The sequence below is a fragment of the Cetorhinus maximus genome, chromosome 10 (genome assembly GCF_964194155.1).
Source record: "Cetorhinus maximus chromosome 10, sCetMax3.hap1.1, whole genome shotgun sequence".
Classification (NCBI taxonomy): domain Eukaryota; kingdom Metazoa; phylum Chordata; class Chondrichthyes; order Lamniformes; family Cetorhinidae; genus Cetorhinus; species Cetorhinus maximus.
The window spans coordinates 30,550,391-30,578,262 of NC_135888.1; the positions used below are offsets into that span (position 1 = coordinate 30,550,391).

General features: G+C 43.8%; 1 protein-coding gene across 1 annotated transcript in view; it reads left to right on the forward strand.

Annotated features, from left to right (window-relative positions):
* cacna1ba (calcium channel, voltage-dependent, N type, alpha 1B subunit, a) overlaps positions 1–27,872 on the forward strand; it is a 721,116-nt gene that overhangs the window by 594,754 nt on the left and 98,490 nt on the right. Inside the window, exons 27-29 of the mRNA XM_078550316.1 lie at positions 1,105–1,211; positions 22,667–22,763; positions 25,629–25,789. Of these exons, the coding sequence (XP_078406442.1) occupies positions 1,105–1,211; positions 22,667–22,763; positions 25,629–25,789 (365 nt within the window). The remainder of the gene's footprint in view (positions 1–1,104; positions 1,212–22,666; positions 22,764–25,628; positions 25,790–27,872) is intronic.

Sequence of the window (27,872 nt, forward strand, 5' to 3'; positions counted from 1 at the left end):
ATATTTATATGGCTAGTGCAGTTCAGCTTGTGGTCAATAGTAACCCCAGGATGATGATAGTGGCGTACAAAATTATGAGGGGCCTAGATAGGATAGACAGGAAAGACTTATTTCCCCTAGCTGAGAGGAATAGGTTTAACGTGATTGATAGAAGGATTAGAGGTATCATGAGGAAAAACATTTTCACCCGGAGGGTGGTGGGCATCTGGAATTCACTGCCTAAGTTGGATATTGAGGCTGAAACGCTCAACTCATTTAAAAGGTACCTGGACCTGCATCTTAAGTGCTGTAAACGGCAAGAGTGCTGGAAAGTGGGGTTAAAACGAGTGGCTAGTTTCTTTTTTCTTTTTGTGGCCGGCGCAGACATGATGGGCTGAATGGCCTCTTTCTACACTGTAACTGCTCTATGTTTCTACAATTTGGTACTGTGAATTACTCAACACAATATGCATTTATTTCCTTTGATTTTTGAACAGCCCCTCGAAGCATCCTATTGTGTGCTTCAATTTTAACATTTTTTTGTGAATTTTAAAGAGCTGTAGAACTGGGAGAATCTGACATTCTTGCTGAATGGATAAAATGATCATCTTTATAGCCCTGTGGTGCAGTGTCAGAATCTTTCTGCCATAATTTTACAGAATGAATCCATAGGCCTTGAAATTTGTTGACACTGCACCCGTTTTACGGGTGTAAAATGGGTTCCTGAGTGATCGAGTGAGAGTGATTAGGGGCTTGAATAAGGCACTAGATAATCTGAGTGCCCCTTTCCAGCCACTCAAGAGTGCACTTGCCCTTTAAGAGGTGTTGGTTGTCTTTAAATGGCATCAAAGCTGCAGAATTTCCTGCTCCCTACAAAATAAAGCAGCTAATGAATTTGTGTCCTAACATCAATTTAACACAGTCCCTTGAGACCACATGAACAGGCATGTATGACGATGGCCTGTCTCCTGTGTGCCCGTTTTCAAATTTCTCAGCCATAGCCTTAAAGATCCACATAAGCTTTGTGTAGAGGGACTGATAATCAAACATAATTGCAACAAAGCAAAGACTTATGTTTTTCATATTTATATGTAAATTTCACTTTACCTCATTTCCTTTCACAAGATGATTAATTTAGGCCTGTTACTTCATCCTGGCTCTTATTTCCGAGACCTTTGGAACATTCTGGATTTCATTGTCGTCAGTGGTGCTCTTGTGGCTTTTGCTTTTACGTGAGTAACATCTGAAGATTTGACTGTTCTGGATTCACCTTTTCTGTGTTTTAACCCTTGTAAACTGCAATTGAAGTAAAAATATCATTTTCATCTCATGTACTGTTCAGCTGAGTTATCCAACTGCACTCTATGTTGGGTTTGGAAAATACTTTACGTTGTTTTATTTCTGTGGCTCTTAAAATGTTTGTTTCTACCCTGTTTTGTTCAATGAATCAAAGAAGTCAAGTTGCGTGATCTTGAATGAAATCTTCAGCCATAGTAGTGGAAATTGTAACTCCTGGGTGATTGGTCAGCAGAACACACGGGACAGCAGTCCAGGCACTATCACAAGAAACCGGACTTTATGAACATAGCTGCAAAGAGGCAGGACTCTGGGTGGTGGCCAAATTGTCCCACTCCTCTGCTGTTTTCCCCATAGCTGCATTTTCCCTTTCAAGTGTCCAATTTCCGATTGAAAGATTGGGCTGAATTTTCATTCCAGGGTGGGAATCCAATATGGGGACCAGCTCCAGGCTCCGATCCTTCACAGCATGTTCCAGACACCCCCTCCACTATTTTAAAGGAATGAGCAATTAAAGGCCAGACACCGGGCTCAGCATCCAATTAAGGATGATGGGCAGGCTTCTGAGGCTGGAGGGCCAGTGGGAGGCCCTTCAGTGTTCACGAATTAGCAGCTCTGCCAGCCCAGATGAGAGCTGCTGTTCTGTAGATGGGGAGAGAGAGAGAGAGGGAGAAAGCTAATTAAGTTGTTTGGATTTTTAAAACAGCCCCAGCTGCCTCACTGTGATCTTTGAGGGGCAAATTCTGCTTGGTACGGCCAGCAGACACAACCGTGGCCCAGGAGCTATTATGGATTGGGTGGGGGAGGAATCCCTCGTGGGTTGAAGCAGCTCCTCTCCCCCCCCCATTCCGACCTGAGCTCACCACATTGGCCTGCACATGTTTCAGCCTGATGTGGGCTGCCCACATGCTATCTGGAAACCCCAGTTGGCACAGAAACCAGCCCTTAGTAGGCCCCTTGACTGCATTAATTTGATCTAAACTGGCTGCTTGCTATTTGCAGCCAGGTATCCAATGTGATGCCACGCGGCCTCTCTGAAAACAGCCGGGGATCAGGATCGTGGTGCCACGCCGACAAGATGGCCGGTGGCGCCAAATTAAAACCCGCAGCCTCCAATCCCAACCCCGACTTTCTTCGAAAACTCCGCCCATTATTATTGAACCTGTTTCAACCTTCCTTTAAGGCAGTGCATTCTGGATCGTAAAAACGCACTGCAAAAAATAATCTCCTCATCTTCCCTCTGATTATTTTGCCAGTGACTTTAAATCTGTGTCCTCTAGTTACTAAATGTCCTGGCAGTGGAAACAGTATCTCTGTATTTCAAGTTCAAAATGGAATTCAAACTCAAGGCCTGGAATTAAAAGAGCAATGTTCCCAACCAATGTGTTACCCAGTCAGCAAGCAGTAACCTCTTAACTAACTAATTAACTATTAAAGAAAATACAAGTTCTGTTGTTGTTGTTGTTATTGTTGTCTTGTAACTGACCTGTTTCCTTTCTTCCCTGGTGCGGGGACCTGAACAGAAGCTTCCTCGGGTAAGGTCTTCATTGCAATCTTCAAACAAAATTTGTAACATTGCTCCTGTGATTATGTCAGTGTGGATGTACGTCATGTATGTTATATGTATTAGGATGTATGAATGAGTGCATGTGTGTTTACTGTTCAAAAAAAATCATGTGTCACGTTCTAGTAATTCTAGCGAGAAAGTCTACCACGCATGCTAACAAGTTCCTGAATGAATTTGAGATGATGTGTGGTAAACTCAGTGACTTCGCAGTCTAACAGACCTTGTACAGTCCCCTGTGAGTTTAAATCGGTCATTGGTTATCCAAACCCGTTTGGCCACTCCCTTCCTTTAATTACATTATTTGACTTTCAAAGTCACTCGACCATAAAATTTTTAGAGAAAATTGTGGCAATTTTTCTTATTAACTTTCCTGAAGCTGAGAATTTAGATTGATGAGAAAAGCAATTTGAGGAACTATGTAATTGCATGTAATTCTTTTTTTTCAGATTTCAGTTTCAAATAGAGCAATCATTGTGTATTAAACTTATTAACCTCTATTAATATTTAAAACCATCCTCATTTCATAATAACCATAACAGACACTTCAATAAGGCTGAATTACAAATCTTGCCTGGATTAATTCATTCTAGAACCATTTCAGTTCCACTTTGAAAATGGAATATATTATCCTGTATAAGGAATTTTTTGCCTAATATATTTTCACAGAACCTTGAGTTATTCTCACTACCAGTAAAAAAAGATTAGCTCCTGTTTCTTTTTAGTTTGATCTAATTCTACCGGAGCAGCATTAGTGACAATGCTGATTGTGATAGAAATCTGAACTCGAGGCATAATTTGTTTACCATTAATTGGTATTGGTAATGACTATTGGGATTTGTTGTATTCTCCTAATGTGATTATATTAGCAATAGGCTTTCAGTCAAGAGGACAAGATGTTGGAAACCTGAAATAAAAATAGAAAGTTCTGCTAATGCAAGGTAGATTAGGCAGCATGAAAACAGGAAGAAAGAGTTCAGAGGAGATCCTTCAGTAGATCCATTGTGGAGGAGCCCACCCAAAATCTGAGTCTATCTATTGAGATACTGGCCGGAATTTTCCATGCCCACTGGTGTCGGGCATGTTCGGCAGTGTGAGTGGACAATATGGCGAAAAGGCCAAAAATCGGTTTCACTGTGCCATGAAACCAGTTTGCGATCATCCACTCAGCATGTTGATAGCAGGCTGTGTTTCCCGCCATCGGACGTCAGGAACCTCATCGTAATACATCTGCATATCATGAAAAGGCCCCGCCGACATGTTTCACAACAGCATATATAAGGTGGTTGGTGGGCTGCACTTCTTTTGGGACTTCAAGGTTTGTTTGCCTACCTTGCTTCAGTTAGCACTCACAGTCATCGGTGCCAGGCTTCACAGACTGCACCACATCACTTTTAGCGGGGCTCACGGGTAGGTCTCAATCTATCAGATCAGTCATATGTGGTGGCTTTTCAATGACTGCAGGGCAAGGTCTTGCTTGGGGAAGGGGGAGAAGTGGCCTCAGGCAAGGGAAGAGGCTGCAGGACGAGAGCTGTACTAGGGAAGGAGGGTAACCCAGGGTGTGTGTGGGGGCACATGTTTATCTGGGCAAGTGGCCTCAGGATGGTGAGGGCTGAGGAGGCAGTCTCCAGAGGAGATGAGGCCAGATGGATATGTGAGGCTGTGTATGTGAGAATGGTTGGGGATGTCCCTTGAGCTGGCAGTGAGTGAGATGCCAGTGAATGTGTGATGGGCTTGAGTGTGTGAGTTTAGAGTGAGGAGATGGTTGCCTTACCCCAGCTGCACAGATGAGATCCATTCATCCTCTATCAGCATTGGATGGCCAACCTCTTCTGAACAGCATTGGCACTGATCGCCACTGCCATCGCCTCCCAAGCCGGAGTGGTAATGTAGCTGCCCCTCCTGTGGCCAGAACGGGGGTAGATGACATCACAGCGGGTCTCCACAGTATCCAAAAGGTGCTAGAGGTCTGCAGTCTTCTTGCCTTTCGGGGCCATGTCTTCTTTGCAACAGTCCTGGGCTGGAAGTACTGAGCGTGGCTGTACTTCAAATGTGAAGAAGCAGCAAGGCGATGGCGTGGCAGGCGAATTGGAGCCTGCCTGCCATGGAAATGGCGTGTATCCCGGGAATGCCTAATTAATACGGCGGGTTTGGGATGATACGGTGTGAAAAGCCACCATTGCAGCTGGCGGGTAAAACGTCATTTTTCCCACCTGCTAGCGCACTTCGTGCAAATCTGGAACGATTCCGCCCACTGACTGAGCATATGTTCCCAGCATTTTCTTTTCCTACTGCATCATTTTTATCTTTCTTGAGACACTTTAATCACAATAGTGAATCAGATTTTCTGAATAAGATGTGAACAGTCATTGCAATTATACATGACAGGATGACACCATGGTGGTGTGGGGAGGAATAATTTATTTGGGAGACGGTTGCTGTGTGCATGTGGAGTAATGGCTGGTCTAAATATGCAGTTCTCGGACAGGAGTTAACACCACCACCCACTCCCAGCTGGGGTGTTTGGAGGCAGGGGGGCACAAAATATGTTGGGTGGTCACCCTACCATCTTCCTGCTCACCCCTGACCCGGTCTCCATATTATGGAGGGGGAGGAAGAGGGTGCGGGTAAGGCACCCGCTGCACCGTCTGCCCTTAGGCCTATTGAGTCTCTTAAGTGGCCATTTATTGGATGCTTCAGGGCCTAAGTCAGCTTCCACTGCCATAATATGCTGGCTGGCAGAAGGCAGACAAGAGTGGGCAGGCCATATTTTCACCAAACTTGGTGAAAGGGCTGGAAGGAAGGGTGTCACCACATTTGGGGAGCATCAAGGGGTACCCACCCCCGCCCCAGTAAGATAGTACCCCCACTTAATGCCTCCCCGTCTGACCTCCAAAACCCGCCACCCAACCTCCTCCCCCCCACCCTGCCCCTGCCTCGGCTCCGGCTCCCAGATCCTCCCCATCCAAACCCCCAGACCTACCTCACTCTGCTGGCCACGTCCTCTTCATCACAGGGCCTCCTTGCAGTCTCAGGAGCCCCCACTACTCAGTTCCGGCACTGCTGGGACTGCAAAGAGCTGTCGGCCAATCAGACTGGCCAGCAGCTCTCGAGGGCAGGCGTTCCTTTGACTGAGGGGCGGAAGTTAAGGCTGCTCTCAGCGTGATATCGCTGCAGGGTCCAACCGACTTTTCTTCCGGGGGCGAGCAGTGCAGACTGTGCCCCCCTCCCCCACGCCGATCCTGTAAAATTCAGCCCCTGAGTTGCTCTTCCTCCATTTTGTTAAGAGGCAGAGAGCAAAGAGGGATTCTGTGCGCTTTTTAGAATCACCACCAGCTATCTGATTTGCATATCTCTACTCGGTTGAATTAGAATCTCTTTAAACAAAAACCTGGCCTGCAGTGGCCATTCAGTTGTAACTATGGGAATTATGACTTTGCAGCTTCTGAATGGTAGGAAGATTGCTCATGTAATTTAACACAAATATATCGGAATAGATGAAAAATCTAAGCAAATAAACTGAAATTCGATCTGTAAGAATAGAAGAACATAATTTCTTTGCTCTACATTCCAGAAGTTAATAGCATGTTAATCAGGTTCATTTACATGGTTAATGAATAGATTTGAAGTTGCAGAGAAATGGATGGGTGTTACTCCAATCATGTGGTTCTTTTTTTCTCTAGAACTGACATACTATTTTAAAATATTTATATAAGATCAAATCCCTTCTGCTTTGGTTCATGTACAAGAATTTTCATTGATAGGCAGATGATGACAAGTGCAGAAAGGCATTCAAATACATCATATCAGTATAGTGATGCAAGCATAGCAGGGAAAAAAGGCCCATTTGGTTCATTCAGTTTGTTGTTTCTATGCCTGGTGGTATTGTACAGAAGGAATAAAATGAGTGGAACTATTTGACGGGAGTTTTAAGCAACTCACTTTTACTTTGCAAAAGGTAGTTTATCATTGATAAAACAAGAAGTAAATGCAATATGTGTGAAAAAGGGAAGTCACGGGAGACACTAGGGAAAGGGATGGGTCTTATGCAGAGAAGGAGCGAGGGCAGGAGAATTGCAATGTCAAGGAATTAAGAAACTGGTGAGATGTGCAAAGGACAAATGAGGGATCTATAGAGGAAAAAAAATTAAGGGCAATAACAACCTTTTTAAAGTATATCAGGAGTAAAAGAAGGGCACAGTGGGATATTGGCTTATTTAAGAGTGTCTGGGGGCAGTGCGAAAACTGAGAACAATACTGCGGAATTACTAATTTAGTATTTTGTCACTATTTTTACCATTGAAGGAGGGAGGTGTGGGTGTGTTAAAAAAGGAAATATAAGGGAAAGAGCAAATTACAAATCCTTAGTGTCACAAGGGAAGGTAAGGTAGAAATTAAGAAACTGAAGGTGATCAAGGTCCCAGACTTGGACAATCTCTGCCCATTGGTACGGATAGAGATAGGTGAAGAGATTGCAGTTCTCTGTACCAATAATTGCCTTGGTGTAATTGCGCAATGTTCCAATGGATTGGAAAGCAGCAAATGAGACCTCAGGCAGAATTTTCCAGTGCCCCCTGCGGCGGGTTAAATGGTGGGTGGGGAAACAATGTGGCGGGAGCTGAGAAATCGGTTTCCGCGGGTGCAAAATGACGGCGGAAAGTTTGCTCCTACCCGTCATGGCAGGTCGCCATTCCCACCAGCGGCCGGTGTGAAGTCGTTTTGCAACCCGTCAATGGGATGCAAATGAAGGCCTGACTGGAATCGCTCCCCCTACCCTTCCAATTGTCCGTACCACCAACAGGATATCACACCGGTCTAGAACACGTCCAAACCACGTGGCATGTTCATGTTTGACTTACCTGCAAGAAGGCCTGGTGCAGCTCACGGAGTTTGGAAGATGGAAGCCTTCGGCAACTGGACCCGAGAACACCACATGAAGCAGTGGCTGGGTGGAGCATCTATGACGTGGACCTTCTAACTTCAGGATCTTCCAGGAGGTGGACCTTCTCCTTCTCCTTCAACAGTGGGTAAGTTGATGTCTGGGTGTCTTTTAAATATGGCGCCCAGATATGTTGGTAGGGCACACGCCATCCAGTCCACCCTGTCATGCAAAATGTTGGGAAACCCCCGACTGCGTAATTAATTAAGCCAGCATTGCGCGATCCGGTGCGAATTCCCACCGGCCTCCACGATGGGAAACACTCCCCATTCCTGCCCCCACCGCGGGTCTTAGTCCCGGAATGGAAAATTTCACCCCTCATCTTCAAAAGGGACAAGAGTAGACCACATTGGCCTCTCTCTTACTTTTTATATATTTAAAGACACTCTTACTGTCCATTTTTATATTACTTGCTAATTTATTCTCAAAGTTTATTTTCTCCCTCCATATTATTTTTTTGGTCATCCTTTGTTGGTTTTTAAAACTTTCCCAATCCTCTGGCTTACCACTAATCCTCGCCACACTGTATGTTTTCTCTTTCAATTTGATACTATCCTTAGCTTCCTTGGTTAACTGTGGATGGCTTATCCCCTTCCTAAAATCCTTCTTCCTCACTGGGGAGGAAAGACTGTGAGGAAAGACACTGGAATGAAAACAGAAAGTGTTGGAAAAGCTCCGAAGGTCCGACAGCATCTGTGGAGAGGGAAACAGAGTTAATGTTTCGAGTCTTCTTCAGAGACATTCTTCAGAGGTCATATAGGCTCGAAATGTTAACTCTGTTTCTCTCTCCACAGATGCTGTCAGATCTGCTGAGTTTTTCCAGCAGTTTCTGTTTTTGTTTCGGATTTTCAACATCTGCAGTATTTTGCTTTTATCTTAGGAAAGACTCTGACCCTGGAACACTACTGTTTGAAGAGGAGGAGAATAAGGGGGTCTTGATAGAAGTCTTTTGAGATTTTTATGGGTACGGAGAAATTGGATAAAGAAAAGTTCTTTCTTGAGCACAGATTTGAGGATAAAGGGAATATGGTGTAACATTAGGAATATGAAAACAAAGAAGGGAAATCTATGCAATATTTCTGAAGGAGGAAGGTTTTATAATTAAGGACCCTGATTACCAGGTTCCTGATTGAGTAGGGGTGGTAAAACAGAAATCTGTAGCTGTTGAGGCCTGGAGAAAAACATTCTTTTCAAAAAGACAGAGAGGACTGCTAATTCCAGAATCACAGCCAGGAAATTGGTTAGGGAGGTGGACTAGATGGACCACTTGTCTTCCCTTGCCCAAAATATTCTCGTAACTAAGTGTATTATTACCACTTGCTACTTATTTGGTCAACTGCTAGCTCTTTTGAGTAATTAGATTCTTAAAGCAAATTGTAAAACAGAGGTCCAATTATTTAGCCTCAGAAAAAACAATTATTCCCCAGCCCCAGTAATACTCATTTATAATTACATCACACATTGTGTAGGCGATTTGTGATTCATTTTGACATCTACTGCTAATGTTTATGAGCTAGAAAAATATGCAAAGAACTTAACATACAGACATTTTTATTTTAGTTTTAATTATTGGACTTACAAGTGCATTAGTACTGCTGTTTAAAATATGTCAAAAGTGTGTATAGTTGAGCAGGGAGTGAATTTTTCAAAATGAGACTATAAACTGACTAGTTTATCACCATAGATATTAATATGCAATATAAAACATTGGTTGTCCTGTTGGCTGAAAAAGCTGGATATTAATGAATGCTTGGCACGAGCTCACATTCTGAGCATGAACTAAACTCCTTTGCAGATAAATAACGATTTGAATACTAATAGTCTCAATAAATGCTTCAGCATGTTTTATTCTGGAATACAAGACTGAAGCTTATTGGAGCAGCTCCTGATTTTTAGCACTTCTCTATCCTGAAATAAGGCAGGCTGAAATATTTATTCTGGCTTTTTGCTATTCTTTGGGACTCCTTCTATAATTCTCTTCACCTCTGCCCCTCTTTCACCCCCTTTAAAAACCTCCTCAAAATACTTCTACTTGATCTGACCCTTGGTCACCTCTCCCAATCTTATCCTTCCTGGCTCTATTTCTGTTTTCATTGCACCCTTTTGTGAAGCACCCTGGGCCACATTTTTAATGCTGGAGGTGCCATATAAAAGCAAATTGTTGCATGATTATCACTGATTTACTTTGTATCTGTTCTCGCTAAAGCAAGCGAACAGTCTGTCTTTCCTCCACTGTTTTGCTGAAGAAATTGCTCTTGGCTAGGACAGCATTAAAGACAGTATTAAAATAGGGACAAGCTTGAAGTCATACGAAGGGTTCTAATCTAATTTAAGCTGACAATACAGTGCAGTACTGAGGGAACACTGCACTGTTGGAAGTTTCATCATTCAAATGAGACGCACTCATGTATACTTCAGAGGCTTGGATAACCTGCAGCAGGCACCTCAAAGCACTGAAGAAATACCACCAGAGGTGCCTTCGCATGACCCTTCAAATCTGATGGCAAGAAAGGTGGTCGAACAGCAGTGTCTTCTCTCAAGCCAACTTGCCCAGCAGAGGTACTAATCACTTAAAACCAGCTCTGCTTGGTGAGCGTGTAGTTCATATGCCTGACACCAGACTCCCAAAGCAACTGTTCTACTTGGATCTCAATGGTGGCAGGAGACTCGCAGAAGTACAGCAGAAACACTTTAGGAATATCCTAAAAGCATCCCTGAAGAGGTCAAACATCCCGGCTGGCTCATGGGAGTCCCTGTTGACCAACCAAAATGGAGAACGTACATCTGGGAGTATACACATTGAGAGACGTTGTTGGGAATATGCAGAGGCAAAGTCCATGCATTGGAGGGAGCACAAACCTTCAAACAACCCATCTACCCAACTCTTCAAGCACCACCTGCCCCGCATGTGGCACAGTCTGCAGATCGTGCATTGGACTTATCATCCATCTCAGAACCCATCAAACCGGAGTGGAAGCAAAGCATTCTCATTCCTGCGGGACTGCCAAAGAAAAGCCTAGGCCCCATCTGCCCTCTCAGGTAGACATAAAAAGCCCCATAACACTAGCTGAAGGAGAGTAAGGGAGTTCTGCTGGTGTCTTGGCCAATATTTATCCCTTAACCAACTCCAAAAACAGATAACATGGTGATTTATTTCATTGTTATTTGTGGTAACTTGCTGTGCATAAATTGACTGCTTTGTTTCCTACATTACAACAGTGTCTAGATTTCACTGAGCTCGTGAAAGGCACTATGTAAATGCAAGTGTTTCTTTTCTTATTCTTAAATGTTACATAGGTAAACAGTCATTCTGAATGTAGCCCAAACATGTATGACCACATTACGTGTTACGGTTTGAAGAAAAGCTGGGATCTTTACACCCATCTATTGCACTGGAACAGGCAAACAGGCTCAGATTAATGCTGTGTTTGAAGAACAGTGCCTTTGACAATGCTGCACTCCCTCAGTGTAGCACTCAACAGTTAGCTTGGATTAGGTGCTAATAAGGACATGGACTAGGGCTTCAGAGAAAAGATTGTTAGCAACTGAGCCAAGCTAACCACCTGGGCCACTGAAGGGAATAATCAGCTTAGATTTAATCACTTGATCACCATGTAGTGATAACTGGTAAAAAGTGTACATGTGGGACATTGAATGACATGAGCATTGGGCTCAGTTGTCAGACCCTGCACAGTAGAATAACTTGTTGATGCTCACTGTCGAGACTCACCCATGAAGAATGGTCAGTTGAGCAAAGTCTTGGAGAGCCACTAATACCTGTGGAACAGTAAGCAACAAGGTCTTCAGCTTTGGGAAGAAAAATGAATTTGGCAGCATTTTTGAACATCTTTGTAACACAATGCCACCAATGACAGATATTTAAAGAATGTTCACTGTAGTGCTGTTTATATTTCCTCCAGACTTGCCTGTAACTATCAAAAGGACAATATGGATCATAAACCACATGATTAATAAAAGTCCATAGACAATCACACTCATCGCTGACAAGAATGTTGGTATTATAAAGAAAAGGATGAACTGAGTTTAAATTCAAAAATGGGCTAAATTGTCGTGAAGTTTCCAAGTAATTGTTTGCTGTACAAATAGGGGTCACCATGAAATGGCGTAATATAGGTGTGTACATGAAAATGATGGTGAAGCAGAAATCATGATCTACTGCCGTGCTTTGCTGAATATTATACCCACTTAATCATGCATCATTCTCATTAGAAGCACACCAGATTGATTACAGTAGTTCAAATACTATTTGTTCCTTAGTAATCATACAAACTTTTTATTAGGCCATAAATGTCAAGCAGTCTCTTTAATTTGAACAAGCATCAGCCAAACTGAAGAGATGATTATTTTGCATGTTATCTTAAAAGACGTTTTTGTCATGAATGTGAATCCTTTCCTTAGTTTTCTGATTTTAACCGTTTTCTCATTTTATCTTTGCACATCTATCCACTTACATGACTAAGCAGTCTGCACAATTTAGCACTTTATTCCTTGCGGCTATAAACATTGAGCCGAGAGCAATACTGACCCAGAGTTTGCGGTCAGCGGCGAAGAGAGGGTGCCTCTAACCATCTCTCTGGCAAGAATTTCACCTCCATCTTCGTGCAGTGATACTGCACCTGATTACAGCGTTCTTTACTGGGGATACCCAGCCTGGGGCTGGAGAGAGAGCATCAGGCTGTCCAGGCAGCCAAACACATTAAAGGATTTTCACAGAAGCCCAACCAGGAAAGAAGCAGCAGCAAAATAAAACACTTCTAAAAATATTTACATAATGCAGATTAAAGGTTGGGGGCACACACATGGGGTGAAGGTAGAATCTAAATAATTCTGAAAAAAAACTTATTTGAAAATTTAATTTGGTTTAAAAAAATCTACTGGTTAATCACTTAGCAACACTCCACAAACTTAAAATTGTTTTTTTGGGGGACAATTCTGAAGTTCATTAAATTTTATTAACACAGTTACCCCTTATTAACAAAACAAGTTTCTAATAGTAATGTGAGAGCAGGAAAGTTGAAATTCTTGCTTCTTTCAAAGATTGTCAGCCATGGGGTGGGGAGCGTGGGGCAGGGTGAGGATGGTGGGTGGTTCTACAGTGCAGCCTGTTGTGGAACACTGAGTGACAGACCACAGCTTCAACATTTCCATACTAATCTGACGTTCTGAAGTTGTAGTCAGGTTCAGAGGGATGGCGATGTTGACAGGTCTTCATCAAAGCCTTCCTCCCCTAACCCGGCCAAATCCTGCCCATCGTGCTTCCAGTTTTCCACTAATGTTCCATTGCTTTACAGTCAGCGATAAGCTCACCAACATTTATTTTTCGAATTGGTGAGCTGAACAATGGTGTTCTTTGACAGTATTAGAGAAAGGCAATGCAAATGAAACAATTGCAATCTAAAAAACTGGAGTATAATGTGAAATTATATTTGCGATTGTGGACTGCTGGATCTCTGTTTTTGGAAGCTTTACTTCCAATATTATTATGTTGCTATCCTTGCTTATGTCCAATAAGTTAGCACAGAAAAGAAACTAAATTTGGGATCTTACTGACCTATACAGCTCTGTAGCACATTACACTTAAACCCTGAGCCATCAAGAGAAGGTGGAATGGAAGCTTAATGATGCTCAGATGATACATGGCAGTTTAAAATTTATTTTATTCAGCAATAGCACTTTAACCTTCAGTGTAGTGTGCATTTCTTATTTTGTTATAGCATTCTATAGATTATTTTAGGTCACTGAGACAGATATGAATGACATTGAATGTTAAGCAAAAATATGACTTTATGTTGAAGTTAGACTTTACAATATAGATAGTATAAGGGCATGGTATTAAAGAGATGTGTTTTTTAATCCTTGGTTCACTTTTTTATGATGGGGTTCAAATAATATACAACAAAATAAATTTCTATAGCGATCATTTCAAACAGGAAGAGATCTCAAAAAGTGTTTCTTGGATGATAAGCAAGATGAAAAAGGGAACACCGAGTGTTAAGCTGGGAGTTGAAGGCAAGGTGGAAGAGAAAGGTTTTTAAAGCTTTTTGAAAGCAGGGAGAGAGATGGCAGAGTGAAGTATGGAGGAAGTTCAGAGCGAAAGGGGTATTGTTGCCAAACAAGTGGCTGCTTGGCGGAGAGGAGGACATCAAATGACTTGGTATCGGGGAGCAATGGGTATTTGTGGGCTGGCCGTGTGGCACTTGGTCTTGGAAGGTCTGATAATTATTATCAGAATAATGGTCAGTCAAGGCAAAGAAGCTATTTTGTAATAACTTTACTGCTTTAGCATTAATATTGCAAGGATAGGTAACTCAAGGTCGCACGTGAGGTATCCATTGTGGGAAATGTGCTTGCAATGACCTTACTGAAACAATGCAATGGCATTACTATTTGTCACTGTTGTGGTTAAGCTCTGTAGGAAGCATTGTGGTGAGTGTATAGAAGCTCTGTGTTCTTATCTTTTGTTAAAGACTTAATTTTCCAAGCAGGTTTCTCATTAGAAACATTGAACTTTATTTACAGGCTGCAGCAGCAGTTACATACTTCCATCAAGCTCCACAACTAGGAGAAGAACTCCCACTCTAAGCTTTCCCATGTTTACAGCTGATTTGTTCACACTGTCACATGATACTATACAACACAATAAGTCTTAAAGCTACAAGCACTACATCACTTAGAGCTACATATACTACATCTTTTGAATTTAGTACCAGGCTCATCAATCTGCTGTTTTAATGCATTGATTCAACTTGGAGATGTTTTTCATTATGTGACCGTGATACAATGAATTACCAGCATTTACCTTCAAGACATCCATCATATCCAGGTTCCAAATCAAGTGCATTTAAGGAGAAAGAAATAGTGGTGATATTTCAGGTCGATGACTTTTCATCAGAACTGAAACGTTAGCTCTGTTTCTCACTCCACAGATGCTGTCTGACCTGTTAGGTGCTTCCTGCACTTTCTGTTTTAGATTTCTAGCCCCCATAGTATATTGCTTCTGTTTTAATGTACATTGAAGCTTTGAAGCACTGAAAGAAATATAATTCTTGTATTTCACTGTGTTCTAATAGTTATGGGAGAAGGTGCTAGCTGAATTTTGGGTTCAGCTTTAGTTGTATATTGAGGGATTGCTGTGCCAAGCTATTGATGTGATTTTGCCAGCTGATATATGTGCCCTTCTGCAGAATCATAAATAATATATAGTGCAAATCTGGGACGATTTCGCCCTAAGTACGGTAGCGGACAGGAAAAAAGACCCTTTATCTGCTGGCTGCAATGGCGGGTTTTTGTGCCGTGTCATCCCAAACCCAGTGTGTCCCGCCTCATTAATAATGCATTCCCAAGAAACATGCCGGATCACTGGGGTGGCCTCTGATTCGCCAGCCCCACTGTCACCTCAGGCCTCTAGTAATCCAGGCGCCCCTGCACAGAGCTAGCACTGCCTAAGGGATCAGAAGCTGCTAGAAGGTCATGGCTGCCAAAAGGAGGACACGTGCTGCCCCCAAATTTAGCAGTGCCTCCCTCCGACACCCGCCAAGGTCATCACAGGCAGGGCGTAGCAGTCAGCAGGCTGCCTCCACCTCTGCTGTGGATGTCGGGGGAGGGAACATCAAGGCGTAGCGGCAGGACTAGGAAGGTTAAGAAGAAGTAACTCTTTCGAGTTATCAACAGTCACAGATTGTAACTCTTTCGAGTACATTCACAGTTCTTGGTTTCCGGGAGTGGGACATGAACCCACAACCTTCTGATTCAAAGGCGAGGGTGCTATGAACTGAGCCACAGCTGACACCTCGTTAAGAAGAAGTAACTCTTTCGAGTTATCAACAGATCGCATGTAACTCTTTCGAGTACATTCACAGTTCTTGGTTTTCCGGGAGTGGGACATGAACCCACAACCTTCTGACTCAAAGGCGAGGGTGCTATGAACTGAGCCACAGCTGACACCTCGTTAAAAGAAGAAGTAACTCTTTCGAGTTATCAACAGATCTCATGTAACTCTTTCGAGTACATTCACAGTTCTTGGTTTTTCCGGGAGTGGGACATGAACCCACAACCTTCTGACTCAAAGGTGAGGGTGCTATGAACTGAGCCACAGTTGCACAGCCTGGGCGTGGGTGTTAATCACTTGTTCATAATGCTCACAATTGTAAATAAACTCCCAAGAATGTCTCCCTGCCAATGTCTCCTTGCCTATGGCTCCTTGTTATGATGAGCAGTGTTCATGTTGCTTAGACAAGAAACCTTGGTTCCTGCACAAGATAAAGGCAGGTGACTCAGTCCAGGGCCTCTTCCCTGTGTTTTGTGTAACCTTCAGACCAAAGCGATGGTCCAGCTTAACACTCACTGGACACATTAGTGATGCCTGCACCTCGCCGGTGCTTGTCATTACTGCCAGAATGTCGTGGGCAGGTGTCACAGAGTTCCGTCATTCTCTCTGTGTCTTCTCAGCACCTTTTGAGGTCAGGCTGACCCCCATCTCTTCAGCATCTGTGACCAGTGACAGTGTGCTCCTGAAGCTGACAAAGGATCAGGTGCATTTAAAGTTTCATGGCTGTGTCTCCATGATATGTCCCTAATGACAGAGCGCAAGTAAGCTGCCATGAGCCAGGTAGAAGTCAGACATTCACAGAGGCTATATGAAGATCTATGGAGTGTCCTCACTGCATGTCGTCATCGTCCTCCTGGAATCTAGGGCTTCTGCTGCATCTCCATGACATGAGCCTGAGCACTGAGGGTACATGCGCTGCCATCAGCCACACAGGAGTCAAACGCTCACAGGTGCAAGGTGAGGTTGTCAGGAATGTCCTCACTGTATCTCATCATCATCCTCCATGAATCTTGCAGCTATGAGGGCCTCCTGAGTACTCCTGCTTCATCTGGCCAATATGATGGCCTCATCGCCAACATCCTCGCCTTCAAGGACCTCAACACTGTCATCCCCTTCAATGTCCTCCCCATTGGAGGAGATGTGCAGCTATTCCATCTCCTCCTCAGCCAGGCCCTCCCTGCCCCCCATTGCAGCACCAGGTTGTGGAACGCACAGCAAGCTATTGGATGATGCACATCTCCCTCCGAGAACTGTATTGCAGTGCTCCATGGGACCTGTCGAGACATCGGAACCTCATTTTCAAAACGCCTATCATTTTCTCCACCAAAGTCCGGGACACAGCATGAGCCTTGTTATACCATCACTCTGCTGCAGTCTGAGGCTGCCTCATGGGTGTCATCAGCCACACCCTCTGTGGGTAGCCCTCCTCCCTGAGGAGCCTCACTGGATCCTGGAAGATGTCAGGGATCTGAGACCTGCTAAGGATATAGGAGTCCTGCACACTCCCTGGGAATTGTGTGCAGACCTGTAGGATGCGTTTGTGGTCATCGCACACCAGCTGAACATTCAGCGAGTGGAAGCCCTTGCAGTTGACGTAGTTGACTGCTTGTTGCCATGGAAATCTAAGCACCATATGAGTGCAGTCAATGATACCCTGCACCTGTGGAAAACCTGAGATCTGTGCAAATCCCAGCACTCTTGCTTCCTTGCTTTCCCAGTCCCTGGCAAAATGCACAAAATTCTGTGCCTTCGTGAACATGGCTTCCATGGCCTTCTGGATACATCTATGCATGGAGGCTTGTGAGATCCTACACAGGTGACCTGTGGAGCCCTGGAAGGAGCCACTGGCATAGAAATTGAGCTCTGCAGTCAATTTCATGGCCACCAGCAGTGGATGCCCTCCATGTCCCCGTGGCGCCAAATCCTGCAGGCGGTGACACCTGTGACCGATCAGTTCCCTAGACATGTGCAGTCTTCGGCGACACTGGTTCTCAGTCATCTGCAGGAATAACAAGCGGCATCTGGGTCTAGTGAAGCGCCTACAAGCGATGGCTCAATGTGGATCTTCAGCTGCATGTGCAGCAGGCCTTGCTGCCCCTTCACCTTGCGGGAGGTGCTCCTCCCTTTACTGAGCCAGGTGCCTCCATTGCTCTCTTCTTCTTCCCTGGTCTCTGTAAGCTATGAGGTATTACCAGGCTTCATGACCCTGATATTATCCTCCTGCAGGATGAAAGAGAGAGACACATGGGTTAGCATGGGTGGCCTAAGAACCTCTCTTGTTTAAGTCTGAAGGCCCCTTCATGATTCCAGGAGGACAGTGCTGGCCACCACTTTTGAATGACCAATGTGTAGTGGACTTCATGGCTCTCCGAACCCCACCCACGCTTGCTCCACTCCACTTGACCAATTGGTGGCAGCTTCAGCCACAGGACTGCACGCTGTGCTCTCAGCCCAGGCACAGGCATTCTCCTAACCTGCACTGCAAGGCTGCGCTGTTAGCTTGAACCATGATGGATACTGGTTCAAACCTTAGTAAAGACTTTGCAAGGGGCTGTGAACACCTCCACCAGTGACTGTGACATGGTCGCCTTTCACAAGGGGATTCTACAACTTTCCCAGTTCGTCAGTTGCTGTGCTGCCCCCTAAAATGCACATTAATTTGCAGCCGGTGTCCAGAGGGAGAGAAAAGTTTCTGGAGCATCTGGTGGCACTTTTATGCTTTTGCATTGCTTGAGTGGGCAGAAAAGCTTCAGAGGCCCAACTCCAAGCATGTCAATGGAGCTGCAGCTGAACGGTCTCAGCTGCAGAAGAATGCTCACTTTTGACAAGCTTTTCCAAGTGTGTGGCTGTTTCCTTCACCCCGTCCATCCGCCATCCCCCCCCCGGCATGGCATAAAATCAATTTTTGACCCTTCTCACCATATTGTTCCCCCCACCCCACCCTGCCCACCATGATGCCCAACACCAACGGGCCAGAAAATAGAGTGCAATGTGCTGGCTAAGAAACTCGGATTGAAATCGGGGAGAAATTTAGCAGAAACTGCCAGAGGAGGCAGGCTGAGAGAATTGTGCAGGAGGCAGTGAGTCCGACTCCCACCAGCGGGATAACTGCCCAGCATTTGGTGATGGACAGAAAGGGGAAACTCTTTCGAGTTATCAACAGTCACAGATTGCAACTCTTTCGAGTACAATCACAGTTCTTGGTTTTCCGGGAGTGGGACATGAACCCACAACCCTCTGATTCAAAGACGAGGGTGCTATGAACTGAGCCACAGCTGACACCTCACAGAAAGGGGAAACCTGCACACTACCAGTGGAAAGGCAATTCAGCTCATTAATGAGCCGCCTAAAACCAATGATCTCTGAGCCCACCTGGATTTAATTGTGGCTCAGGGATAACATGAGGCTTGCAAGAGTCTCTATTGCCTCCAGTAAAGCACTCAGCAAGCCCTGTGGCCAACTGTTGGGGAGGGGTTGGACCCTCATTCCCAAGCACTCAGTGCCTGATCGAGAGACCCAGCATTGAGAGGGGGAGGGGAGGTGGAGCCTACTGGGAATTTATCTGACAGGAGGGCCGACGCTGTCCAGGTGCGTGCCTACTTACCTTGTAAATGTGTCGGGCCTGGAGAAATGTGACTTGGGGTTCCCACTGGTTCTCCGGTGGCCAGCAATAAATTCTGCCCCAGGTGTCATACAAATTGTTCATGTAAATAGCTCAAGACTTAACAAATACATTGGTTCCTTTAATGGACGAACAAATATCACCAATGATAAACAATAGGGTTTTGTCAAAAAACCATTCATTATTTCATTGGTGAATTTAAGGCTTGTTTTCACATTGCAGTTTTTATGTACAAATTGGTTGCCACATTTCTTACATTACAGCGATGACTACACTTCAAAAAAAAAAGTACTTCATTGGTTGTAAAGCACTTTGGGACATCCTGAGGTCATAAAAGGTACTATATAAATGCAAATTCTTTTAGCCTCAGCAATAAAGCAGTTGAACTGCCTGAACCAGATCATACTGGATTGTCTGACTTAAATTAGTGACAAATTAGATTAAGTTTGGGTTCAGCTTTAGAAGGCCTGAAATTCCAATCGCCCCATAATCTGAATAATGAAGTTCTGGTAGGCAAGTAAGTGAAGCTAATTATGGTCATAGAACAGTTTCACAATCACGGGCCAGACTTTTCCGGCCCTGTTGGAGTTGGCCGTCATGGCGGACAGGGGGCAACAATGTGGCGAGAAGGCCAAAAATTGATTTGCTTTGCATCCCACTAATGTGATGCAAAGTGAGGCCTGACTGGAATCATTCCCCCACCCGCCAGATTTATCGTTACACAGGCGGGAAAGCACGCTGGCCCAGAACGCGCCTGGAGAAGTGTGACGTACAGGAAGTCGGGACTTACCGTTAGGGCCTTGCTCAAATCGCGGACATCTGAGAAGCAGAAGATGCTGGAGCTCAAGAGCTACCAGATCTTCAAGGAACACGTGCATCGCATCCTGAGTGGATCCTTATGGACATGGCTCCGCCACGAAGCAGCTCTCTGAAGGTGGGAGGTCTCCACTGATGTTTCAGGTCTGCTTCGGAACATCACAGCCTTGGTCATGGGCTGCTATGGATGGTCAGCGGTGGGCGGGGGGATGGTCCAGCTGTGAGTGGGAGAGGGAGGTGTATCGGGATGGGGGGGTGACTAGGTTTGACTTGGAGAGGGAGGTGTATCGGGGGATGGGGATGGGGGGTTGGGAAATGAACGTGTCGGGGGTGGGGGGGGCAAGGTTGGAAGGGGAGGATGATGGTTTGGGGGGGTGAGTTTGGGAGGGGGAGAGGAAGGTGTAACGGGGGAGAATGCGGCAAGTGGGAAGGTAGGTGCGTGAGAGTTAGTGGTGTTGTCCCTTGAGGTTTGAGATCCCTGTGGATGTGTGATGGGCTTGAGAGTGTGAGAGTTGAGAGTGATGCGGTGGTTGACTTACACTGGCAGAATGGATGAGAATATTCATCCTCTTCCTGCACTGGATGGCTGACCTCCTCTGTGCTCCGGCGGTGCTGACCACTGCTGCCCCTGCCTCCCAGGCCAGATTTGTGACTCTGGTGGACCTCCTGCAGCCAGAGCAGGGGCGGAGGACATCGCAGTGACTTTCCACTGCGTCTTGCAGGTGCCCCAGAGAGGCGTCATTAAATTTGGGGGCTGCCGTCTTTTCTTTTGGGGCCATCTGGTCTGAAGATGTGAAGTAGGCTGCGCTCTGGTGTGCTTTAAATATGGCGCCCAGAGCGAGGAACCGCTTTGGCCAAATTGTGGAGGGCAAATCTGAGCCCACCCACCATCGATCCAGCGGGTTCCCCGTGAACGCATAATTAATGAGCCAGGACATGCTGGGAATGGGACGATACGGCGTGAAAAGCTGCCATTCCGACCGGCAGGTAAAATGTCCCTTTTCCCGCCCGATACCACACTTTGTGTAAACCTGGGATGATTCCTCCCACTATTGAAGATGGGGAATTATCACAATCATTTTGACTTTTGTCTCCTGAATTGAACAAGTAAATCACAACAAAGAAACCAACTAATCCCCTCAAACTACAACGCAAGGTACCAGATTTAAATTAGTGATGAAGAAAAATAATTTAATCTGTCACTTACCATTGCCTGCAAAAATGATTTTTAATAAAATCATGTCTTTGTTGCTATACCTACAAATCACAACTCGTCACTTGGATCAATGGCCTGAAATTCTGCATTAAAATGCACACATTTTAGTCTCTCTCCATCCATAGTTTGTTCCACCACCCCTTTTCTTTCAATAAATATTTTACAAGTGTATATATTTGGAGAATGAATCCTAAGTGGTCTGCTTTTAGTTTAGATTTAGTTCATTCTCAGTCCTGTTATCTGCCAGCAAGTAATATTGGATAGAGTGCTTCCTGGCTGGGGGTGGGTGATGGGTGGTTAGCTCAGTTGGCTAGATGGTTAGTGTGTGGTTCCAAATAACACCACCAGCACTGGTCCATATTCTATTCTAGCTGAGGTAGATTTGGGACCTGCTTCTTCACTTTGTCCTTGAAAGTAGAAAGCAATGGCAAGCCACTACTGACGGGGGAAAAGAAAAGCTGCCCAGGAAATGTCTCAGACTGAAGAATCAGCAGGCAGAGCATGCATCATCTTTCCAGGTCATTGTCGTGTCACTTTCCTTTTTTATCAGGGCTTAAGGCCATGATTGTAATGTCTCTAGATGGAGCCTCCATTTTCTGCCATAACAGAGTGGATTCTTCCTACCTCTCATCCCTTGGTGGATGATAGAGTTTGATGGATGATGAAGAATTCCCAGATTTTGCTCTTACTTGTATATAGCACAGGAATTAAAAGAATTTCAATACAAGTTAAAGAGCTAATCCTGTGAAAATTTGTTTGGATAGCAAGACAGAACATAATGAAGGTTTCATGTAGAATTTACTAGGATTTTTCCGAATATAATTTAATTTTTGGAATTCACTGGATTTGATACAATATATGATTTACTTCCTGACTATCTATCTATAAGTAGTAACTGAACAAGTATCATTACAGATCCCTCAATGAGCAGATTAAATGTATATTACATTAGTCAGATTTCACAAATTTAACATTGATTTACTTTCTAAAATATATTTTAAAATGTAACATCATTTTAAATGTGTACATGTAGAACAACTTTGGACCAAAACATTACTGTTGATGTCTCATCCAATTGACTATGCCCTAAACTGAAAGTACATTGCTTCCTCCATGTAAGGAATTGGTTAAGTATAAGTAGATATTTCTCCACTTCAGTAGCATGTTCTTTTTGTCATTCTTGTTTGTTTTGTCATTTGTCACAGAAGTGTGACTTTTCATCCATCTATAATCTTGCCAGTTTCATCTCCTATTATAAATGTGGTTCCCAGGCATGCCTGTGTATTGACATGTGCTCTGTACTTTGTGTCTAGTTAGCGTGACACAGACTGGATAAAGTTAGATTTAATTCAATCATGTATGATTCTTTATTTTTACATGTACAGTGGAAACAAAGGAAAGGATCTCAACACCATCAAATCCCTGCGTGTTCTCCGTGTTTTACGGCCACTGAAAACTATCAAGCGTTTGCCAAAATTAAAGGTATTGAGTTCTTGCATTATCGCGCTCACGCAGTGAAATCCTCTCTGTAAAAATCAAGAAGCTAGTTGGGGGGTCGGTTAGTTCAGTTGGCTGGGCGGCTGGCTTGTGATGCAGAGTAATGCAAACAGCGCAGGTTCAATTCACATACCATGATCAAACTTGCCCCTTGCCTGAGGTGTGGTGACCCTCAGGTTAAACTCATCACCAGTCGTCTCTCTCTATGGTCCTCTGGGACTGCGGCAACTTTCATTTCATTTTTTAATCCCAGGGCTGTGTTTTTGAGCCCCACATTGAGTGATGATTCTTTTCCTTTAAATATTTTGTTCAAAATACTTATTTTATTGTTTTTTTTTTACCAATGTTAAGAGCATATAGTTTTGTTTTCCAAGAATGACTTTCACCCGATCTGAATGGTTGCTGGGAGGATAAATAATATACATGTCACTCCCAGACACCTTGTATTACCATTTGAATAACAATTTGAAAAAAAAGGTGATGCTTTGTTTAATAATTAGGTGAAACAAACCAAAAAAAAACCTTATAATTATTATTTTTGCCATTACAAGAACCTGACTGTTAAAATGGTTGCTTTCTGAGTAGTTGCAATTTTGTTCCATTAACTGATTTTGTTGTGAAGCCGACAGTTATGAGACACCAGCTTGCAGAACAATCGCATAATTCAGCAACAGGAAATAGCACCATACTTAAAAGCATCTTTCATTTTAAACAGTCACAGGCTCTGACACTGACACTGCGGCCTGAATCTTCGCTCCCCTGTCGGGAGCACAGATTTGGGATAATTCCTGGACCTGTGAACCCGACTCCTGAAAGATTGCCCTGGATGGTCAAATTTTCATTCTAAGGGGTCTGGGATATACTGGGACTGCTGACCCTGGAAACGGTTTGGAGGCAGCACAGGGGCTGCTGGGCAGAAGGCTGGCCTTGGTGATCCAACACGTTGTCCCAGCTGTAAAAAAAACCCAATAAAGCAAAAAACAGCCCCATAGCCCTCACCCCCACATCCGCATACACGCCCTCACCTCTCTCAGACTCCCCATGTCCCATCCTTGCCAATGTTTGGCACCTCATGCCCTCACCCACGCCCACCCATGGCCCTCATAGCCTCCATGCAACCCATGCCCCTACACCCACCCCCATGGCCTTTTATACCCCCTATGCCAACTTAGTGCTAACTCATGACAGCCCATGCCCCCACACCCATTGCCCTTTGCCCTTACACCCTCCGTGACAAATCATCCAGTATCACCACGCTGAGAGGAGATAAAATAACATTTTAAGTGTCTATTTATGAATTTACTATTAAAAAATACCTCCCATTGATAAAAGTTCATTCACTACATTTAAATTCCTTTGACCACTAATCCCTTATAACAGCAAGCATTTATATTCATGGTCCCACTTCAAAGACTTTATAAGCAGTTGCAGCTATCAATCAAATTCTGAACTGACAGGCACCCACTGTGATAATGATAGGTTGTGAAATCAGTGTAATCAGCACTAACCCTATAATGATAACCCTCAGGCTTATGTCAACAGAGTGAAACAGCAAGCACTGATTTTTAACACTGCAAACAGTTTATGTTTCAAATATTTGAAGGGACTGAGATCTAAGTGCCTTGACAACTCCCTTGACAGTTTCAATGAGCTGAAAGTTCCGATGAGTTTATCCATTTTTTAAATGTGCATTCATGTCTACTTTTAACAATCCGGAAAGGCACTTAACTTCTCCCAAAAATGTTCTGGGACCATATCCAGAAGGGTGCCATACTTCTCCAAAGAAATATGCTAACTTTAAACCTTCTCCTGATCGGTCTAAAGTGCACAAGTGGGTATCCCACTAATGAAAATTGGATCTCACTGAAGGCAGCAGCACTTTAACATTTGTAGTTGCCTCCATAAACCATGGATGTGCAAAGTACTACCTCCCCCAACTTCCCACCGCCTCCCCCGCCACCAACCTGTTGAAATGGTGGAGGACAGGACTTCCGAAATCGAGGCCCTGGAGCCATATTGGATAAGCTGGGGAGCCTCTTGATCTGCACAAAAATTCAGGCCTGCATCTGCACGTCTGCAGGAAGTGCTCCCCCTGGTTTTGTGACACAAATAAACGCAGCAGTGTGTATTATCTTACTTGTGCATCTTACTTTATGCACTTATTTTGAGAAGTGATCAGTTTTTTTGTGCACTGCATTCTGTGTAAAAATTTTATACTTTTAAACAAAAATACTTTTGGTAGGTTATCTTTCAAAAATCCTGGCCAACTGCTTCATTTCTACCTACTCATCCATCTATTTTCCAAAATAAAAATGGTTTGAATTACGCACTGCAGCACCCATATAGTTTTATTTGTAGTCACATTTGGCACTTAATGATAATTTGCCAGAGAAGTTGAGAGTAAGAATCCAGTTGAATTGATTTGAGTCAGCTTGAGAAGGCCCTTTCACACCACTTCAGCTTAGCACCAGTTGCATTTTAATTGGTTCAAAATGGAGCTTTACGAAGCTCTCAATAGGCATATCAGCTGACATTGTTTTGAGATGTAACTTAGACATTTTACTGTTAGCAAAGTATTGATAATCCTGTCAACTGGTTTGTAACGCAAAATGTAACTATCATTTTACCTTGTCTCCTCTGGTTAGAGAGATGCAGAGCTGTCTGTACACCTTGCGTCTTTTATCTCACCAATGCTCGAAACTGGTATCAGTTTTAAATTTATTGGCAACATATCCAATCCTACGCGTCGATCAGATGCTCTGACTAAATGGTCTTTACATGCAGACTCTGTGGGTCTAGTCTTGTTTGTCACTTCTTGTTAGTATCTGACTCAAAATTTGCTTCCCTTAGGCTGTCTTTGACTGTGTAGTGAACTCCCTGAAGAATGTTCTGAATATACTCATCGTTTACATGCTCTTCATGTTCATCTTTGCTGTCATTGCTGTGCAACTTTTCAAGGGTAAATTCTTCTACTGCACTGATGAGTCAAAGGATTTGGAAAAAGACTGCAGGTAAACCACTACAAAAAGAGCCAATGGCCGTATTAACTGGAGGATCAATATAACATTGAAGTGTTTGATTTTGGTGTAAATAATTGCAAAAACTGTTTTAATTCTATCTAATTTAAACCAAATGTAATTTCATGTTATTAATAACTGAGTTCTCCTTTTGTGTCCTAGCCAAAGTTATTCCTCAACCAACATCACTAAAGCAGATTATCTGGGCGTTATCGCATTGTTGTTTGTAGGAGCTGGCTGTGAAAATAGACTGCCACATCTCTGATGTTATAACTACCCTCCAAACATAATTGGCTATAAAGCACTTTAGGATGTCTTAGTGTGTGAAAGGCGCATTATACCATTGCAAGCCTTTCTTTACGGAAGCATAACCATTGTTTAACAATACAGTTTTCCTCACAAAGCTGAAGATGGTTCTCAGTTACAAAATAAATTCTAGAGTCATTTACGGCACAGAAGAAGGCCATTCAGCCCATTAAGTCCATGCTGGCTCCCCATGGAACAATCCAGTCAGTTCCACTCCCTTGCTTGATCCGTGTAGCCCTGTAAGTTTATTTCCTTCAAGCGCTCATCCAATTTCCTTTGAAAATTATTTATTGTTTCCACTTCCACCACCCTCATGGGCAGCAGGTTATTACCACTCGCTGTGTAAAAAAAGCTCTTCTTCACATTCCCCTTCATCTCTTGTCCATAATCTTAAAGCTGTGTCCCCAAGTCCTCCTACCATCAGCTAATGGGAAGAGTTTTCCTTGTCTACCTTACCTAAGCCTGTCATAATCTTATACATCTCCATCAAATCTCCCTTCAATCTTCTTTGCTCCAAGGAGAACAACCCCAGCCTTTCAAACCTAACCTTGTAGCTAAAACTGCCCATCCCTGGAACCATCCTGGTAAACCCTCTCTGCACTCTCTCAAGCACCTTTATATCTTTCCTACAGTGTGATGATCAGAACTGGATGCAAACTCCAGTTCAGGCCAGCATAACTTCCTTTCTTTTGCGCTCAAGGTCCCTATTTATGAAGCCCTGGGTCCAATATTCTTTGCTAACCACTCTCTCAATATGTGCTGCCACCTTCAAAGATCGATGCACACTTCCCCCAGATTCCTCTGTTCCTGCACACTCTTTAGAATTATGCCATTAAGTCTAAATTGCCTCTCCCTATCTCTTCTGTCTAAATGCATCACCTCACACTTCTCTGTATTGAATTCCATCTGCCACTTGTCTGCCCGTTCTAATAGCCTATCCATGTCCTGGTGCTGGCGATTCAGATCACCCTCACTGTTTGCCACTTTGCCAAGTTTGGTATCTTTGGCAAATTTTGGAATTTTACTCAATGTTCCAAGATCCAATCATTTATATGTAGCAGAAAAAAGCACTAACCCTTGGGGCCTACCACCTTCCATTGTGGAAAAACAACCATCTACCACAACTCTGTCATTAAGCAACTATTTTATCCAATTAGATACTGACCCTCTATTCCATAAGCCTCAATTTTGTTAACCAGCCTTTTAAGTGGTCCTACGTAAAATGCTATCTTAAAATCCATATGGACAACATCCACTGCATTTCCTTCATCAACCGTTTCTGTACTTCATCAAAAAATCAATTAGATTAGTCAAGCACAATTTGCCTTTTACAAATCTGTGCTGGCTCTCCTTGATTAACTCAAACCTCTCCCAAGAGCCTATTGATTTTTTTCCCCTGAATATGGATTCCAAAATCAAATACTCCCCACTGATGTTAAACTAACTGGCTTGTGGTTGCTAGGGCTGTCCTCACACCCTTTCTTGAATGAAGGTGTCACATTTTCCACTCTCCAATCCTCTGGCACTTTCCCCATATCTAGCTAAAATTGGAAGATTAAGGCAGGCCCTTCCACTGTCTTCACCCCCACTTAATTTAGCAACCTGGAATGCAAGCCATCTAGACCAGGTGGCTTATCAATCCTAAGCATAGTCAGCCATCCCAGCTTAAGTTTCAAGTTCCACACTATCCATTGCCTCTACTCTCTCCACTTCTTCTGATATTTTGACAGATTCCTCTTCCTTGGTAAACATCAATACAAAGAACTTATTA